Source organism: Chelonoidis abingdonii, chromosome 2 (assembly GCF_003597395.2).
Source record: "Chelonoidis abingdonii isolate Lonesome George chromosome 2, CheloAbing_2.0, whole genome shotgun sequence".
Taxonomy (NCBI): domain Eukaryota; kingdom Metazoa; phylum Chordata; order Testudines; family Testudinidae; genus Chelonoidis; species Chelonoidis abingdonii.
In genome coordinates, this window is record NC_133770.1 from 262,593,312 (window position 1) to 262,613,492 (window position 20,181).

The 20,181-nt window shown below is 41.6% G+C and overlaps 1 protein-coding gene across 4 annotated transcripts in view; it reads left to right on the forward strand.

Annotated features, from left to right (window-relative positions):
* The window catches only part of VPS13B (vacuolar protein sorting 13 homolog B), a 996,761-nt gene that overhangs the window by 907,463 nt on the left and 69,117 nt on the right, over nucleotides 1-20,181 (forward strand). For all 4 annotated transcript variants that reach the window (XM_075063129.1, XM_075063127.1, XM_075063130.1 and 1 more), the window contains exons 41-43: nucleotides 60-241; nucleotides 2,187-2,536; nucleotides 10,890-11,051. In XM_075063129.1, the coding sequence (XP_074919230.1) occupies nucleotides 60-241; nucleotides 2,187-2,536; nucleotides 10,890-11,051 (694 nt within the window). The remainder of the gene's footprint in view (nucleotides 1-59; nucleotides 242-2,186; nucleotides 2,537-10,889; nucleotides 11,052-20,181) is intronic.

Genomic DNA, 20,181 nt, shown 5'->3' on the forward strand with positions numbered 1-20,181 from the left:
TATAAAGTAATAAAAACCTGGACTTGCTGATCTACTGCTTCATTATATATTTTCCACAGCTCTGAAAGTGAATCTGGCTCACAAAGTGCATGTGATCAGCTTGTGACTCCTACAGCATTAGCAGCCTGTACCAGGGTTGACTCCTGTTTTACCCCTTGGTTTGTGCCTGCACTTGGCGTTTCAGTCCATTTTGCTCATTTGGAACTCCATCTCTGCCATCATCTTGATCAGCTGGGCACAGGTTCGTACCTCTTAATTCACAATAATGAAAACATTTAATTATGATTTACTATCATTTTGCCTTCTATAGTCCCAGTTTCTTATTCAGGCAGCAAACTATGAAAAATCACTACTAGGAAAGGCCATTGGTAGTCACTACAGTGCAAACTCACAACTTCTGTTGTGTGTCAACTGATAGAGTACATTCCAAAAGCAGTGTGACTGACTGATCAGCTTCACTTTGTCCCTTGGGATTGAGTGATTGTATGTAGAAGCAGTTCAGTTTTCTTAGCCCTGACCAGTGATAGCAGGTGCCAGTTCACTCTCGAGCCAATTTATAGAACCAATTCAACTTTTAAACTTTCCAACATATTTACATTATTGTTGAAATATTTGACAATTTTGCAACCTCTTTAGTATGGATGCCTTGATAAAGGAACTGCAAATATAATTGTTATTCCAATTATGATCATTTTTAGAAAGATTAATCTGTTTTTGTTCAGGGCTCTCTATCATTGCATTGAAGGCAAATACATTCCAAGAGATCTTTAGATTGTCTGATTTCAAATGCCAACAATGCTTTCCTTGGAACATGAACAAATACCTAAGATACCTTTTAAAGGAACTGCTTTTTTCATTAGTAGTTCTGGGTTTTTCTGAAAAATTAAAATATATCCATTATCAAATTTTACTAACATTAATCCTAGTAAAATATAGTAAATTAATTGTACACCAGCTAGCCCTGTACGGTACTTAAACTTTTGGTACTATTATACTCCAATTCCAGTTGCTGGAGCTGTGGAATTACACATAATGGAAAAAGCAACAATCAGATTAAAATCAAACACAGCTGTTTCATTTTTCAGCAGCAATTGGGTTTATGCTGATGCTGTTGTCTTTATTGCACCTAAAAGTCCCAGTCAGTATTGGGCTCTATTGTGCTAGGTGCTGTACAAATAGAGTACAAAACTTACTGAATCAGTTACATTTTTGAACATTTTTTAAAGATAATAGGGCTTGAGTGTGCAAATGGCTGAGCATTTTGGTTCCAGTGCAGCAAAATATTTAAGCATATGCTAATTTTGAGCATGTGAATAGTCCTGGTGACATGAATCATAACAAATTCAACATGTCTACTCACATGCTTAATATTAGACAAGTGTTAGCTGCTTTGCTGAATCTGGACCAGGATCAAGACTTTAATGAAGCACATGAAACCCTTGTTATATATTTCTCAATTTCGAAGTTTCAGGATTATGTTCTGGTTTAAGTTTTTGAGTGATGATGTTGCTTGTGAAAGGGAGGGTACACTTATGGTTTTTGAATACTCTGCTAATCAGAGCAAGTATAGAAATTTCATTATAAAAGCTGTTAGTCTGCAGAATGGCAGTTCAACAAGTATGACAGTGTTACTGGTATTCATTATTTATACAGGCTTATAAATATGTTTGGCATGTTATATACATACTTCCCCTACACAAACAGAACTGACAATAATATGGTCGCTACTCCAAATAAGTTTACAATGTAAGGCCCCAATTCTGCATTGTGTAGTGTGCTGGTACAGGAATCTTCCTGCACTCCACAAAATGCAGGAATGGTGCCTAACATTGGATTTAACAGACAAAAAGTAAAAGATAGAGGTAGGACCAAAAGTAACGTATACAAGGTACTTTGGTCACTTAAATTTATGGATATATCTGGATGGATTTTATTTTTACGTACATTGTGTTTGCAGTGTATAAGATTATGTTAATTATAGTTGTGTCTGTGTTTATTAAATACTGTACACTTTCACCAATAATTTTAAGTTTCAGACATTTAAGCTATCCTATGTATTTTACACATTTAGAACAGATGAAAAGCTCCTCCAAATAAAAAATAATTTGGGAAAGCAAAGATGTTCTTGAATCTTGAGTGCATTATTGATATCCAATTTTAATTCTATCTGTTCTTTAATTTAACAGCATCAGCAAGGTCCCTTCAACCATTTACCTCTGATAAAAATGTTCCATCTGAACTAGAATACATGATAGTTTCCTTCAAAGAGCCCCACACATATCTCCGGCAGTGGAATGATGACTCAGTCTTCAAGGAGATCCAGTTTTCTACATGGACTGACTGTAAACTTTTGGAGTGCCGAAATGTTACTATGCAGAATATCGTGAAGCCTTTCAAAATCTGTGGGCAGATTGCCATTTCTAGCAGTGCAACAGAAAGGTTACTGGACTGCACTGTGATGGTGGACCCTATATTCATAAATTTTGGGCAGCATGCAGTTCATTCTCTGAATACAGCATTTCAAGCTTGGCAACAGGTATGCAAATATGATAGCATGAAAGAAGTTACATTCTGGCTATTTGGATTCACTTAAAATCAAAGTTGGTGGTAACTTAATTTATTAACAATAGTCAAAGATGTAAAAGACTTTTACAGTAGAAGTCTTTCTAGTATTTAGCATTAATTCAAACACAGCTGTGAAAATTAGTGGATAATGGACCACATTCTGCTCTGTTACACTTGAGTGAATCCAGACTAACTGCCTGAACTTCAGTGGAGTGACAGTGATTTATACTGGTATAACTGTGATCAGATTCTAACCCAGTGGGTCTTTGAAATACAAAATAGTCCGTTAATATGTAAATGATGTATGATATGCAAGACTAGTTCATTCTTAGTAGTATGACATTTTGTGTCCAACAGCTACTGCTTTTATTCTTATTGAAGTTCAGTACTAGTGTCACATTACATTCTGTATATGCAGCATAAATCGGCAAGACCAATTCTGGTGCAAAGAACATTGCTTCTGCAGTGAACTTTCAAAGGTCTATAATGCTCTCACCTCAATACAGCCCTGAACGCAAATAATTTTCTTTATCTGCCTACAGACCAATATGTTTCTTGTGAATTAATTACCTGTAATGGCACTACAATAGCAAAGTAAAAAAAAGATAAAACATCTGTTTTATATATAAAAAAAAATCTTTTTTAAGGGCACTCCATGGTTTGCTTGTTGCAAAAGGACATTCATAAAACAAGAGCTAGTGTGATTTAAATCTTTACAGCTGGTTCAAATATCACTGTGAACAAAGATCTTTGTAGCTACAATTTCTATCTATTGTCATATTTTGAACAGTGCATTTAATAAAAAACAAACATAGAAAAAACATGAGATTCCTTGTTAGCGCAGTTAAGCCCATAATATTTCTGTTTTAGAACAAGAGCCTCATCTGAGATATGTGTGGCAACTACTGAAACATGGCCTTCAGAAAGATTAATTTCCTCTTAGGATAAAAAGGTCTCTCAGACACAGTTATACATCTAAGTAAAATATCGTGCGTAAATATTTAAATGTTTTAAACCACATCAGAGTGTAGATGGCTGACTGACTACACAGTGCCTTGAAGGAACATTCCAAGTTGAAAAAATGGACTTGTATATTTGATTAAGTAGAGCCATATGTTGTATAGTATATTGCTGACAGGTACATTCTATGAATAGTTGGTTCTGATTTATACATGGCTTTGGCAATGTTAACATGATCCACAGGAGGATATACTTCTGTAATTGTTGCTGTAATTTTCTCGTTTCCTCTCATGTCAAGGGTACTTGCCACCATGTTCTGATGTGGTGGGTATCTAGCCTTGAGTATTCTAGATTAAAAACTTGCACTACTTTGAAATTAGGGGACATTTGACACAGAAGTGGGTTCAAAACTGCTTATTAAATAAATTGCTACCAAGCTGTTATGTATGTGGTTTTACCTCCACAAGGGGGAAAAATGAATTTCCCAGTTGTAAGTATTGTTTGATGTACGGTGTTCACATCGAATACAGAGTAAATGCTGCCAACAAGAAACATGTATTTAATAAGCAGGAAAAATAAATCTCCACATATTTTTTACTAGATTAATATATGGCATAAGTAACTTTATATTCCATGTGGATGAGACAGACAGATGAAGCATGAAGCAATTTGGCCTTGCACCTTTAGGTCAAGAGTTCAAGTTTAACAGAAGCCTTTGTCAGTGTCTTTGTTTCCTAGATGTGGATTGATTTAGTAATGATGAAAGTTTTAAACATAGATTAGGCCTAAAAAACACCAAGTACACATTTTGCTTTATACTTCTAGATCACATGCTGAAAACCGGAGGGGATTAGCTCTTTTTTAAAAAACAGTTTCCCTTATTGACTTTGTGTTTCACTGTCTAATCTTTTATAATATGAAATGCCTGTTCAAATACAAGCTGTAACAATCTAATGCACAACTGAATGCAAAGCTGAAGTAAATAAGGTTTTAATTATAAAAGTAATGTATAGAGAACATTAAGGAGTAATTATTTAATAATAGAGTATATGCTGAAACAGAAAATGCATGCTTCACTTGAATAACAATGCAATGTTTTTCTACTGTATTTGGACATTTAAACCATTCCAAATTGTTTTAAATCTTTAGTGTTTCACTGAATTCCATAGGCCAAGGGTCAGTTGATAAAATAGCTCCCCAAGTACGTACTATGGGAGTATATTTTAGAAAAATGTAAACATCCCTTTGGGGCCTAAATGTTTTTCTGAACCCCTTAGAATTTATTAAATATCACTTTTTAAAGATGAGGAAACCAATTCATTTTTTTCCCCTTAAGGCCATGTGGTGCTTAACCTCTCTGTTACTAGCAGATTGATCCCAGTTCATTAAGAAAACTCAGTCTGATTTCCAAGATATCTTCCAGTCAGGCAGATATCTGTGATCACAGCAGCTTCCTTATATCTCTGCTACAAGGATTGGAAGAAGGAATGGTGTATACATATGGCTGCTATTTACATTTCGGTTGATAATGCCAAAACGCAGCAGGCATTCATACCTTAGGTTTTAACTATAACAATTATCAAAGATTGCTGTTCTGCCTTAGAAAAACAGTTGGAAAGGATATGTGAAATTATTAAAGTCCTTTCAGCAGAACAGCCACATTAAGTAATATATGCAAAACTCTTCCACAACTGTACAGTAGCTTGGAAAACACTCAGAAGATAACCCCATGCACAGAGGTGACTCATTTATGATTCATTTCCAAACCCAGCACTGCTTTGAAATAAGTTTGAGCTGGAAGATCTTTCTGGCTGTGGTCATTCAAATGAGCACAGAGCCCTGAGACCAGGGAAAGCTCGTGGACCAGCAGTATATAGAGAAGGGGGTTTCCTCTCTGAATTGAGTTCACAAATTATTTGAAAACCCTATGAACAAGAGAGACTTTCCAGGCCTCCCTGAAGAAACAGAAAGAGTTAGGAACAGATTAGGGAGGGCAGGGAGTTGTCCCCCAGGAATTGACCTTTGTCCATACCCAGTTCAGGGTGTTGATCTTTTGTCAAATCCTTTGATTGTTATTTTGATTCAAGAGAGCATTTTCCCCTAACCCAGTCTTAAGCATGTTTTTTGTTTGCAACTCTTTTAGTGGCCAGTCAGTCCTCTGTTGACATGACTCCTGCACAGTGCCCCAGTTTTTGTTTGTTTTCTTTCTTTGGGCTTGGCTACATTGGCACTTTACAGCGCTGCAACTTTCGCGCTCGGGGTGTGAAAAAACACCCCCCTGAGCACTGCAAGATACAGCGCTGTAAAGTGTCAGTGTAATCAGGGCGGCAGCACTGGGAGCGCGGCTCCCAGCGCTGCACTCTACACCCGTAAGGGTTGTGGTTTACAAGCAGCGCTGGGAGAGCTCTCTCCCAGCACTGCGGCTCTGACTACACTCACACTTCCAAGTGCTGCCGTGGCAGCACTCCCACAGTGCTGCCGGGGCAGCGCTTTGAAATTTCTAATGTAGCCAAGCCCTTTGTGTCTGCGGATTAGATCCTCGCCTTTAACTATTATTCCTATCCTCTCCTTTGCCAGTCTACATTTCTTCCTCTCCTCCTTTTGCCTCTTTTCTCCCTTTCAAAACCCTCCCACCCCAGGCATTTCTAGTACAGTAATTCCTCACTTAAAGTCGTCCCGGTTAACACTGTTTCATTGGTATGTTGCTGATCGATTAGGGAACATGCTCATTTAAAGTTGTGCAGTGCTTGCTTCTAACGACGTCATTTGGCAGCCGCCTGCTTTGTTCACTGCTTGCAGGAAGTGCAGCCCATTGGAGCTGTCTGGTGGGGGCTTGTAATCAGGGTGGACTGGCAGCCCCCCATTAGCTCCCCACGCCCCTAAGTTCCCTGTGCTGCAGCTGCCCAGCAGGCTAACAATTGCCGGCATTGAGCTGTCCCTCACCCATTGCCATGTGCTACTCCTGCCCTCTGCCTTGGAGTTGCTCCCAGAGACTCCTGCTTGCTATACAGGAGGAGGGAAGAAGTGAGAGGCGAATGTCAGGGTGTCCCCCTCCCCCTGCTCCTGCACCCCGCTTACCCCATTTCCATAGAGCGGAGGGACACAGCAGGATTGAGGGAGCTTCCAGGCAGCAGCTGCATCTCAGTAAGCTGATCTAATTAACAAAGCAGTGTACTTAAGACTAGGGTTAGCTATTTAAAGGAGAAATGTGCATCTCTCGCTCTCATGTCTCTGTCTGCTATGCTCTCTCCCCTCCCTCCATGCCTGCTGCCTTGTACATTAACAACCAGTTAACCCTTGAGGGCTTAACCAAATGCTAGTTCATCATTTAGCAGTAAGGCATTCCCTGGGAAATATCCCAGCCTCTGACTTCACCACCTCAACCCAGCTTCACAATCATCATTGCTGTGTACTAGTATTAAATTGTTTGTTTAAAACTCATACTGTGTGTGTGTGTGTGTGTGTCTCTCTCTCTCTCTATATATATATATGTATATATATACACATAGTCTTGTCTGGTGAAAAACAAAATTTCCCTGGAACCTAACCCCTCTCATTTACATGAAATCTTATGGGGAAATTGGATTCGCTTAACATCGTTTTGCTTAAAGTCGCATTTTTCAGGAATATAACTACAATATTAAGTAAGGAGTTTCTGCACTAGACATTAGTAGCAGCTTTCGGGCTAAACTCACCCACTGTGCCTCAGAGGGTACTAACTTAAGGGAGAGTAGGCAGTGTTCTGCTGGAGAAAGATATCTTTCAACAATAATGTGAGATATGGAGGAACCCACCAGCAAAGGCTCCGTGAGCGATGTGCTGAATTAGCACATCCACAAGTCACTCTTGACATCCCCTTTGTTTTCCTTTGGGGCATCAGTGACCACCTCTAAGCCCCTCTTCCCCAGCAGGTGACTGATATCTTGTGCCACTGCAACTATCTTCAGGTAAACTTTCCTCTACTGGGGGCCCTGTGACCTGAGTTATGTGAATAGAATCCAGTATGACCTAGGGCTTAAAATACCACTTGTATCTAAGTCTTAGTAACGCTGCTGCTAAAGACAATAGATGCCGGTAATACTTCGAGCATATAATGCTAGTAACTGCTATCAGTATTTGACGTTAAATATAGTTAGTGCTGTTAGTATAGTCTGATGGAACAGTGCTGCATGCTGCCCTTGGAGGTAATGAGAGGAAGAATGATCTAATGGTTAGGGCACTAGCCTGGATTTGGAAGAGACAGGTTCAGGTCCCTGCTCCACACAGACTTCCTGTGTGACTTCAGGCAAGTCACTGAGCCTCAGTAATCTATGTATAAAATGGAATAATAGCACTTCCCTACCTCACAGCAGTGTTGTGAGGATGAATACATTGAAAATTGGTAGCGGGGCTCAGATACCACATTGATGGAAACCATCTGTGGACTTTAGATACATATATACAATGTTAGATCAGGGTCACACACCCAAGCTGTGCAATCCCATAGCCTGTAAAGCATCTATTCTGGCATCTTAAATGCAAACTTGTTGCCCCAGGTGCCAATCATTAATTGTATATATGCACTGGCGCAAAATTAAAATTAGGCTTGGCCTATTGAATTATTTTTGCATGTCAGTAAATGCATGAAGTTACTCTTCATGGTAATTGAGCTTCATATTAATACTCCAAGAAGTTCAAACTCCTTGTGGTGCTATTGTTTTAGGCCTTCTGGCTACAGAACCAAGAAGACAAATCCAGTGGCTGTTTCCTTGGGGGAAAAAAGTTGTATTAAATTCACTAAGGTCTGAGCTAGGTTTGACTATAATAACATACTGAGTTTCTTAGCTTTTAAATCCTGTCTTTACAAAAGAACATTTTATAAAGCTGTTACAAGAAAATATATGTTTGTGGTAGATACATGGGTATGGCAGTTTGACAATAAGAAGTCATAGATCCATCACTAGAGAGTGCCAAAATAAACTCTGCTCTCTGGAGTGGCACTGTATATGTCAACATCTAGTATACCCAGATCAGCTGCTGAATACAATTAATGCAGATGCTCTGTTATGAGTTTTACTCCTTACAAAAAGGGAGACTTTGACTAGTGTTAGTTTAGTTGACTAATTTTTCATGGAAGATATGTAGCATAGTGAAGAGAAATTCATGACAAAGGGCCAGATTTTCAGAAGTTAAGTGTCCAGTTACACACTTAATTGCTCTCACAAACCAGATAATTTAGTACACAAATGCACTTAATTAGTCATTTTAATGCTAAGTTACCTAAATTGTGCATGGAGTCACCATAGGGGCTAAATTTTACCTTTTGATTTGCACACAAACCTCACACTGAATTCAATAATAGCCAGGCACTCACATCCAAAGGCACAATTTGGCATAATTTAAGTTTAAATTTGGCATACATCTTTGCACACCTAACTTTCTGAAAATCTGACCCACAGTGACAAGAGCAGGTACCAAACTGTGTTCATGGACCATTAGTGGTCTGTAGAGAGCTGTCTGGTCTTATGTTCCTGGCTCTCTCCCTTGCTTCCAGGTGCTTTTTTCAGGTTTCCGGGCACATTGTTGTCAGAGACCTTGGGAAGCTGTGAAAGTAGCTTATGGTAGGAGCCAACCTCACTTTTTCTACAAGGGAACTCTACTACATAAGACAGGGAGTAGAGGAAATAGAATTAGCTCTCAAAGATTTGAAGCTACCTGTGAGCCTGGAGCTTCCTGCCAGCAGAAGAAAAATATCCTAGGAAGGAGAGATGGGAATGGAGCAACTGGACAATATGTTGAGGGGAGAAGGCAACCAAGCAACAGAGAGAGAGAAGAAGAGAACAAGTGATAGAGAAGCATGTGCAGGGAAAGATAGGTGGAAAATAAATGAAAACCAAAAGTAAATAATGTGATAATTTATATATGCTATATACATAAAATTGCATAAATAGTATTCCAATATTACTTTCTCATGTAAGCAATTGCTCCATTTGCCACAAGGATGTTATGTGATAGCGAGTGGAAAAGGAGAGAGTTGGCACAATTGTGATGGGGGTGCGGGAGAGGAATCTGTGAGATGATTTCTCTGTGAAAATGTTTGAGAGCACTGTGTTACCAAAACCTGCCATTTAGGGGTGAAAGGATTACTTAGTTAAGCGACTCCTTGTTTCAGCTGAGCTAAACAATGTGCCCTGATCAGTCTCAGGCTCAAATATCCCAGTTGCAGAAAGTTCACCTGAAAAAAGACAGTGGCACCAGCCACTTGCAACCTCTACAGGGGAACAATTTGGCATAACTGTGAAAGCAACCCAGAAAATGGGTGAGGATATGGGAGGGGGTGGCCCAAGTGGGAAGGCTATGGTACTCATCACATCCTCCAGGCAGTTTCCATTTGCAGAGTTGCTATGCAAGCCTTGAGTATACTTTTCAGCGGCTCCATCCTGACAAAACCCTCCCTGGGGGAGGGCGGCAGTATTGCTTCCAATTCTCCCTTGGCAGTGAATGCTTCTCCTGGTGCAGAAGACTGCAATTTGTGCCTGCAGGCATGAGTAAAGCCCTGTTGCTTGATAATTTATATTGACTGTCATGGAGTTCCATCATGCAAATAGAATAAGTGGTGGAAAGATGCCCAGAATGCTCTTTGCTTTGCTGCGATACCTCAGAACTGAAAAGGAGCCAGATACAAAGAGTGGAGGAGGGACTGCTACACTGAGCAGGGAGTACTTCTACCAAGTTAAAATGATGTTATGAAAATGTATTAGACAGTTTAATATTTTGCATGTTGAGCCATTAAATTGCATGATGTATTTTCAAAACAGCCTGTGGATTTGTGGAAGTAGTCCCCAAGTTGCAGCCCTAGCGGTCCTGCTACTTTGAAGTGTTGCAGCATCACAAGAGAAAGCCTTCTGGGAGGAAATATTTGCTCCAGAATGTTCCACAGCAGCATTTCAAAGTAAAAGAAGCAGCTGGGGAGCAGGACATGTGTCCTGTTAGCCTTGCAGATCTTTTATCAAGCTTGGAGGAACAATAGCATTGCTTTATATTCAGCCTTTAGTATATTGTCTGCACCATAGAATACATTATTTCCTACATATGTTAATTTTGCACTAGTCATTTCTAAAAGTTGGGAGATTTCATTTTCCTTCTAGCTTTGAATGTTTATGATTTACAGTAGAAGAGCAAAAATACATTCTTGGGATACACATTTTAGACCCCAGCACTTGTTCGTGCTTATGCTGGCAATATAGAATACCTTATAACCAAAGCTAATGACAACAGATCTTACAGCATTTCTGTATTGTAACAATTGCCACTGGGCAGACAGCTGCCAAACATCTTGCAATTAAGCTGATGCTTGTTGGCTTTCATATTCTTTTTTTTTTCAGAACCAATGCCCGGAGGCAGAGGAGTTGGTCTTTAGCCATTTTGTGATCTGTAATGACACACAGGAGACATTGCGGTTTGGCCAGGTGGATACTGACGAAAATGTTGTGCTGGCTAGTCTCCACAGTCACCAGTACAGCTGGCGCTCTCACAAGTCCCCACAGGTATGTCAGAAACAGCATTACAAATGCAGCAATTGTTAAAGTTAGCTGGAGTTTTTATTCATTGCTTCTATGTTTTTATTCATGTGCTCAGCTATCTTTAGTTTTCCAATTCCATCAGGAGCCACATGCTGAACCTACATCAGACATAAGAGATAAATAAAGGGATGAGGAAATCCAGAAGTGTTTACGCATGATTCAAGTTTAGAACTGGACATGCACACACCCTTCCCAAAGAAAAATCATGTTCATAAAAATTCAAGCTTCTGAACCAAAGCAAAAAAATTAATTTGCCAGGTTCTTGAAATTGATTTTCTCAGTGCATAGTTTTTTGGGGTATGTTCTTCATGTAGTATTCACACAACAGAGGAAGCCATATACCATTAAAAGCCTATTTCCACCCTGTTTGTCAGTCTGTACTTCTGTAGCCAAACATCTGGGATCAGATTTTTAAAGAAACCAAAGAGAAATTCAGTGGAAACTGGGTGCCTAATTCTCTTGGGCACCTTGAAAATTCCAATCTTGATGTGTATGATAGGGGTAATGTTTAGGGGGACAATTATCATGGATGTGGCTGAGATCTATAAGTCAAATTCAGAGGTGATAAGGTTTAGGTTGATTAGGAATAGGGTGACCAGACAGCAAGTGTGAAAAATCGGGACGGGATGGGGGGTAATAGGTGCCTATATAAGAAAAAGCTCAAAATATCGGGACTGTCCCTATAAAATCGGGACATCTGGTCACCCTAATTAGGAAACAGATGTAGGTGGCAAACTGACTGTAGGTTGTGCTGAAGTGGCAGTCAGTGGGTGTGCAAAACAAGCATATACCTTACATTGACATGGTAACTTGGGTGGACCAAACTCAGCCCTATAGTAAGTTGTTGCAGATGCCTTGCCAATCAGCATAATGCGACTACTTATTTCAAGGCTGAATTAAGCTTCAAAGATGTTGGAGATTGTGTAGGCATACATTAAAGTGAGGGTGGGGGCTGTTGTGCTAATAAGGGATGTCTTGAGCCCAGCAAGGGATAAGATAATGTTAAGGCTTTTCTAACTGGTCTCTTAATGTGCAGCAAGCCGGGATACAAATCTAATGCTGTAACCTGCCATGCACTAAGTGCTGATGCGAACCCTGCACTACAAATTCTGTTTAATATCAGAGGTGTAGCCGTGTTAGTCTGGATCTGTAAAAAGCGACAGAGTCCTGTGGCATCTTATAGACAAACAGACGTATTGGAGCATAAGCTTTCATGGCTATGTCTATTTGTCTATAAGGTGCCACAGGACTCTTCGTTGCTTTTTACAAATTCTGTTTAATTAGTTTTTCTAATTGGCCATTAAATCAACCAGACAGAACACATTTTGATTATTTCAATTATGAACGTTTCCTCCCATTTCTAGAATCTTCCAGATCATTGGCATGCCAATCTATGACATTATCAGGAACCTTGAAGACCCCCTTATTGCAGTTCTTTTAAGCTCAACAATCTAGTTTGTACTAGGCTTTCTGTCTTTAACTTGTGCTTATTTTTATAAACAATTTTATATAATGAGCAGAGTAGCACCTTTGTTACCTTGGACAACTGGCGGTACAGGACTATGTACAACAAAACCTACTTTGTCTCTCATCCTCCTATTAGCTGCTGTTGCTGCTATACAATTTCCTTCTTTCAACTCCCGTAGCAGACACCCAAGATATCTGGTTTATTTATTTTGAGGATGGATGGTAAATACCAAGAGAAAGGGGGGACATTGTGAAAAATTGTTTTCGCAGCTGGTACCCATACACAAATCCTTTTTGGGTTCACAGAATGATGTTTGGTTAGTGATGGCAACATTAAAGCCCCAACCCTTCATCAGTGAAGACAATGGGAGTTTTGCCATTGACTTCATTGAGAGCAGGAATAGGCACAGAGTGGGGAACTTTCTACTACTGAGTGTGGCTGACCATAAAGCCTTCAAAATTCAAAGGTCTGCACAGTAATAATCAAGATCAGGGCTGTGTTACACTCGATATGTACAAATACATACACTGGCATGGTCCTTTTTCCAAACAGTTTACAATCAAAGGGTCAAATTCTTCTATCCTCACACTGAGTAGTAGCTAGTTTTGTGAGTAATACCATAGTTTTCAGTTAGTGTACTTGTGGAGTAAGGTACTACTCAACCTGAGTGCAGATGGCAGAACTGGATCCTAAGAAATTAGATTACTTTAGGATTTAATTAATGTACATTAAATTATTAACCAATAGACACCCAAAATCTGCGGTTTGAGAGGCAACATTGTGGAGAGAAAGCCAGGCAAGGCTTAACATTTATCTTCTGTAGTTCTACCAGCCACCTTGGGTGAGGCACTGCATTGTGCACCAGTTACATGTGAGGAAGAAACAGTGCAGAGCTGGCAGAAGGACAGGGAATGGGAAAGAAAAGGCAGGCCTTGAAGAGGAGGGAGAAGGAAAGGCAAGCCAAGACAGAGCTAGAGATCTCACTGAGGAGAGCAGGCCTAACATAAGAACAGGACAGCAATCCCTAGTTCTTTGAGCTAGTGCACACCTGAATGAAAAGGTCAACAATACAAGGGTGGCATGAAATTTTAGAACCTTTCAGCGCTTCCTGGGTTGACACTAGATTGTTATGTTGAAGCTATCCCAACCCGCTGCAATAGTCTCTGGAATGTTATTGTTCTGTTACCATTTTCACTGCCCTTCCCATGACAGCAAGTTTAAGGATTGAAACTGGGAACTGAGGCAGCTTCACTGATGATGCATGGAAGCATAGGTTTTCCATACACTGTTCAATTATAAGCTAATTTTCTTCAGAAAATATTCAGAACCTTTGCATCCAAATGTAAATTTAGTTCATGTGATTAATTTTAGACAGGAATCATTGTAAATGCTATTCGCATTAGAAAAATGGTTCATCTTAACTGTCAACAACATAATATTTAGCCATTTTAGGTCACGCAAGCCATGTTTATTAAGAATATTGCAAATATTGTCATGTGTAAAATGTTTTGTTTTTTAAAGTGAGATATTAATTCAAGTCTGTTTGTAATGAAAACAGCAACTTGATTAAGGCTTCATATTGTATCTGTAATGTTGTAGCACTTTTCTAATTGTTCCAGGCTGAACTGTATATTGAACACAACCTGTTTTTTAAAGGTCAGAATAATGCCCAAGCCTGGACAAGCCCTGTGAGTGTCAGATTTATAGAATGCTAGATGACTTCATAGTTATGAAATTATTTCATTTCTCATGATAATTCCTGACTTGCCAAGTTAGTGAATTTTAAGAACTCTGAGAGCAGATTGTAAGATAAATGGGAAATAATCCATACTTTTGGAGTCAGGGACTTCCCTCCAGGCATTAGTTCATACTTGACTTACACTTGGGGATAAAATGAGTTAGGACAAGGTCTTAGATACCACATTCTCTTACTGGGAAAGAAAACCAACTTGCACAACTTTGGCTGACTCATGTTTCTTGTTACACAGGCACTGAGCAGCAGCGGTTGCCATGAAATACTTTATTTAACCTTTGTTAAAATGTTTTTTTAATATGGCAAGGCAGTTCAGTTAAATGAAAATAAATGGTTTTAAAAGGATTGTATTTCTTTTACATTCATACCAATAAAATTCTCCATTTTTCTTTTGCTAATTGAAACTAGGAGGAAGTATTGTAATTGGCTAGTCAAAATTTTGAACAAAAATAAATTAAATAAGTGTATAAAACATGTTGTTTAATATAGAGGCATATAGATAAAACATTGCAAGTGTTTTATTTTAGTTCTGAATGAATTTTACTGGATTAAGGATGCTACAGTGGATTATAGTTATTTAACATTTTAATATAAAAAATGCATTGGTATGGCATTTAAGATAATCAGTTATTGGTGATTACTCTTAAAAGGTTTGGTCCTGATACGTAAGCAGGCTTATCCTAATGTATCTGAACATTCTGAGAAATCCTTCTTTTGTTCCATTTCTTCTTCTAGTTCAACCCCTCTACATTTCAGTCAACCTAACCTTTCTCTTCCTCTGCCCTTCAGTTTACTCTCTGATTCCTAGAAGCCTTTCTAACTTGGTTAATATTTCATTGGAAAGTCTTATGTCTGACACTGATTCTGCTGGGCTCCAGCCAGTCATTTTCTTTAAATTTCATGAGTTCTTGACCTTTCTTGGGTCTAAGGCATCCCCAAATGTATTGTCCCTCTCTGACTTTGGGGAAGTCCAGAACTCATAAAAATGGACATACTGGGTCAGACCAGTCTAGCCCAGTATTCTGTCTTCTGGTAGTGGCCAGTGCCAAATGCTTCACAGAGAATGAACAGAACAGTGCAATTTTGTGTGGTCCTTCCCCTCTCATGCAGTCCCAGCTTTTGGCAGTTGGAGGTTTATGGAACTTGGAGCACGGGGTTGTGTCTCTGACCATAATACCTATTGATGGACCTATCCTCCATGAACTTAGCTAACTCCTTTTTTAATCCAGTTATACTTTTGACCTTCATGACACCCCATGGCAACAAGTTCCACAGGGTGACTGTGTCTTGAGTGAAGAAGCACTTCCTTTTGTTTGTTTTAGACCTTATGGCTATTAATTTCATTGGGTGACCCTGGTTATTGTATTATGAGAACACCAGTCATGCTTTTATAGACCTCTATCATGTCCTTCCTAGTCGTTATCTTTTGTAAGCTGAACAGTCCCAGTCTTTTTAATTTCTCCTCATATGGAAGCTTTTCCATATACCTAATCATTGTTGTTGCCCTTCTGTGTACTTTTTCCAATTCTTATATATCTTTTTTCAAGATGGGACCCAGAACTGCACACCATATTCAAGGTGTGGGCATACCATGAATTTATGTGGTGGCATTATGATATTTTCTGTCCTATTTCATATCCCTTTCCTAATGGTTTCTAACATTCTGTTAGCTTTTATGACTGCCGCTGCACACTAAGTGTATATTTTCAGGGAACTATCCACAATGAGTGGTATCAGCTAATTTAAACCCCATCATTTTGCATGTATAGTTGCGATTACTTTTTCTAATGTTCATTAATTTGCACTTATCAACACTGAATTTCATCTGCCATTTTGTCATTCTATACAAACCCCACACTGGGATGGAAGGGGTTAAAGGATTATACTTGGCCCAGCTAGCTCCACCCCTCCAACCTGGCAGAAAATACTCCAGCTGGACACAGGGTGGAAAAGAAAGCAATCCAGTGCAGAAGGGGGTGGCTGGGGAGGAGTGCAGATGTTCCCTGAAGGCTCTTGCCAAAAAGGGCAGGAGAAGGCTCCCTGAAGGAACAGGACTGTGTGTGGAGTTCAGCTGGGGTGGTAGTTTGGTTTCCTTTTTCCTTTCTCTTTATCTGGGACCATAAGCTGAAAGAAGGAAGCAACGAGGGAAGGTAGCCAGGGTTGCCAGCTTTCTAGTTGCACATAACCGAACACCTTAGCCCCGCCCCTTCCCCAAGGCCCCGTCTCCTGCTTGCTACATTCCCCCTCCCTCTGTGGCTCGCTGTCCCCCACCCTCACTCACTTTCACTAGGATGAGGCAGAGGGTTGGGGTGTGGAAGGGGATAAGGGCTCTTACTGGGCTTGTGGGCTCTGGGGTGGGGCCATAAATATGGGATTCCGGGTGCGGGAGGAGCTCCAGGCTGGGGCAGAGAGTTGGGGTGTAGAAAAGAGCGAGCGCTCCTTCTGAGGGTGCCGACTCTGGGGTGGGGCTGGGGAATGAGGGATTTGGGATGCAGGAGGGGGCTACAGGCTGGGGGATGGGGCTGAGGGATTTGAAGTGTGGGAGGGGTCTGCGCATTGAGACAGGGGGTTAGAGTGAGGGAGAGGGTGAGGGTTCTGCGCTGGGGTGGGGCCAGGAATGAGGGGTTTGGGGTTCAGGAGGGGTCTCTGAGTTTGGGGGGGCTCAGGGCTGGGGCAGGGGGTTGTGGCTCGAGGTTGGGGCATGGACTTACCTCGGGTGGCTCCCAGTCAGCAGTGCTACAGGGGGGCTAAGGCAGCCTGCCTGTCCTGCCATCCAGTGGTGCTGGAAAATTTTATTAGTTGGGGTGCTGAAAGCCAGCCCCCTTATCCCTGTCAGCCCCCCACGCCCCGAGGCTGGGAGCAGGGCTGTGTCTCCAGGAGGGGGGAACACTGACAGGGGTAAGGGGGCCGAGGCCACAGCTAGGGGAGGATATGAGACCAGGAGCAGAGCCCTGGGCAGGGGCCAGCAGCCAGGACCCCATCTGCGGGGCCAGGTGCAGGGCCCTGGGCATGAGGCCAGCAGCCATGGTCCCAGGAGCAGAGGCCTGGGCGCGGGGCCAGCAGATCCTGGGACTGGGGGCCTGGGAGCAGGGCTGGGGCCAGTGAAGGGTCCATGGCCAGCAGCCGAGACCAGAACCATGCCCCAGGCCCCACCCCCTGCACCCCTACTTCCCGCACCTATGCTGGCACTGCTCTGTGCGTGCCCCAAAAACAGCAAACAACAAGCAGGTCCAGCTCCTAGACGGGGGGAAAAGGAGGGGGCAGGAGGCTCCACGCGCTGCTTTCACCTGCAGGCACCACCACCCTGCCAGCCAATGGGAGCGCGGGGCCAGTGCTTGGGATCGGGGCAGCACATGGATCCCCATGCTCCCCCCCGACCCCCCCACCTAGGAGCTGGACCTGCTGGCCACTTCCAGGGTGCAGCATGGTGCCAGCCAGGACAGGTAGAGACTAACCTGCCTTAGTGGCGCAGCACCGCTACCTGGCCTTTTAACGGTCCAGTTGGCAGTGCTGACTGGAGCCGCCAGGGTCCCTTTTCAACCAGGTGTTCCAGTCGAAACCCGGACACCTGGTCACCCTTTAAAGGTAGCTCAGAGGGCCCCTCCTGGAGGCTGAACACTGCTAACCTTCCTAGGGCCCTGGATCAGAGCCTGGTGGAGTGGGTGGGTCCAGGCTCCCCTACGACTGAGTTGATGCTAATCATTAGGCCCCTCGGCCAACTGAGAACCCCATTACAGTCACCCACTTTAGTGAGATCCCTTTGTAACTCTTCGCAGTCAGCTTTGGACTTAATTGTCTTGAGTAATTTTGTATCAACTATAAATTTTACCACCTTACTGTTCACCTCTTTTTCTAGATCATTTATGAATGAATATGTTGAACAGCACAGGTTCTAGCACAGATCTTTGGGGGACCCTGCTATTTATGTGTCAACATTGTGAAAACTGACTATTTATTCCTACCCTTTATTTCCTATCCAGTTACTGATCCATGAGAGGACCTTCCCTCCTATCACATAACTGCTTAGTTTGCTTAGGAGCTTTTGGTGATGGACTTAGTCAAAGGCTTTCTGATAGTCTATGTACACTGTATTGACTGTACCACACTTGTCTACATACTTTCTGACCCCCTCAGAGAATTTAACAGATTGATGAGGCATGATTTCCATTTACAAAAGCTGTGTATTATGAAGCTGTCAGAAATCCTAGCAAAAGATTGCCAAACCTTGTTAGATCTGATGTGGATTTTAGTGAAAGTAAGAGGCCTGTTAAGGGTCAGTAAAAGGGATGGGCTGCTACATTTCTGCAGTGGCTCTACATGCTACACTGGATCTGCTCCAAGGTCCTTATCTTGATCTTCAAGCCCAGTACTGGGATATGCCCCAGTTATTACAGAAGCCCTATTTGTTTCCAAGACTGCCATGTTCCTTAGGAATACTGGAGCATAAGGTATTTATCATAAGCACGGGTGACAGGTTCTTCTCAGCAGCTGGCTCACAGTTATGGAATTCTGTCTTGCAAGACAGTAGACTGACCAAGGAACTCACTGCTTTCACAAGTGTAAAACCCATGTGGTTACATTAGATTCCCTGAATTGCTTCCCTGAAAATTATTTGTTTGCAAGTAATCACCCAAAACTGTCTATAACATACTGTTTCTCAGCACTGCGCAAGGCAAGGGGACGCTGACTGTTTGAGTGCAGCCAAAATTTAAAAAACAAACTTCAGTAGGGATCCATAATAAATTAATGTGGAGAAAGGGATTTTTTCCAAATTTCTGGCATAATTTGAGGTTTGGGCCAAGTTGCCTATCCCTAGTATCATTTTGTTATTATCAACTTAGCTTTAACCATTTATTTTTAATACTTAACACTCCTCTCACTAACTTTCCATATTATGAATCTACTGCTAAAGACAACGGACTGGATTTTAATGTTAGTTACACTGGTTCAAATCTAATAAAACTCCATTGAATTCAGTAGAATTAATTCAGTGTTTTGTTAGTGTGACAGAGATCAGAACATGCCCCATATGTTCTTCACCTTTCGTAAGCCATAGTTCGGTTTAGCTAAGTATATCTCTATTTTTCTTTTTTTCCCTCATTTCAAAGTGGAGCCGATCCCAAACACAGCACACTCAGTCCCTCTTGATGTCTGTCTGTAATGCTATAATGTTAAGCTTTAACAGTCCTGGGACTGACACATGCCTCCCCTGCCCATATTATTAATGGCGGTTGTTGTTTGAAAGAGATCAATAAGTTTATATGATATTTGTTTTTAGGGGGGAGAAGGGAGAAAGAGAGTCTCTATCGTAAAGAGTTTACTATCTAAAGCCCTGATTCTACAAGCAGTAGTTTACATAAGTAGTTACGCATGTGGGCAGTCCCATTCAGTTCATTAGGAATGCTCGTATGCATAAATGTTTGCACATTCAGGCTAAGTTAAACAACCAAAGGAAATGATGACACCAGACATAGGATGGGACAGAGAAGGGTGAGCAGTGATGAGCTGCCAAAATCTTAACAACCAGGTCCCTACCAGGTCTTTGGCAGCACTTCGGCAGCGAGTCCTTCAGTGCCGCCAAAGACCTAGAGTGAGTGAAGGACCCGCCGCCAAAGTGCTGCCGAAGACTCGGAGCACCACCCGGTGAGTACAAGCCCCACGTGGTTTTTTATGTGGTTTTTTTAGTCATCCCTGACGGGGCCCCGTCGAAACTGTTCGAATCAGGCCAGCACTTCCTAAAGCCGGCCCTGCACATCGGGGTTGCAAAATTGTATTGGGGGCTAGGTAGAGAAGGCTGTGCCTCTCAAAACAGCCTGTCCCCCCCTCCTGCCCCCCCCCCCATGTCCTGCCCCCGACTGCCGCCCTCAGAACCC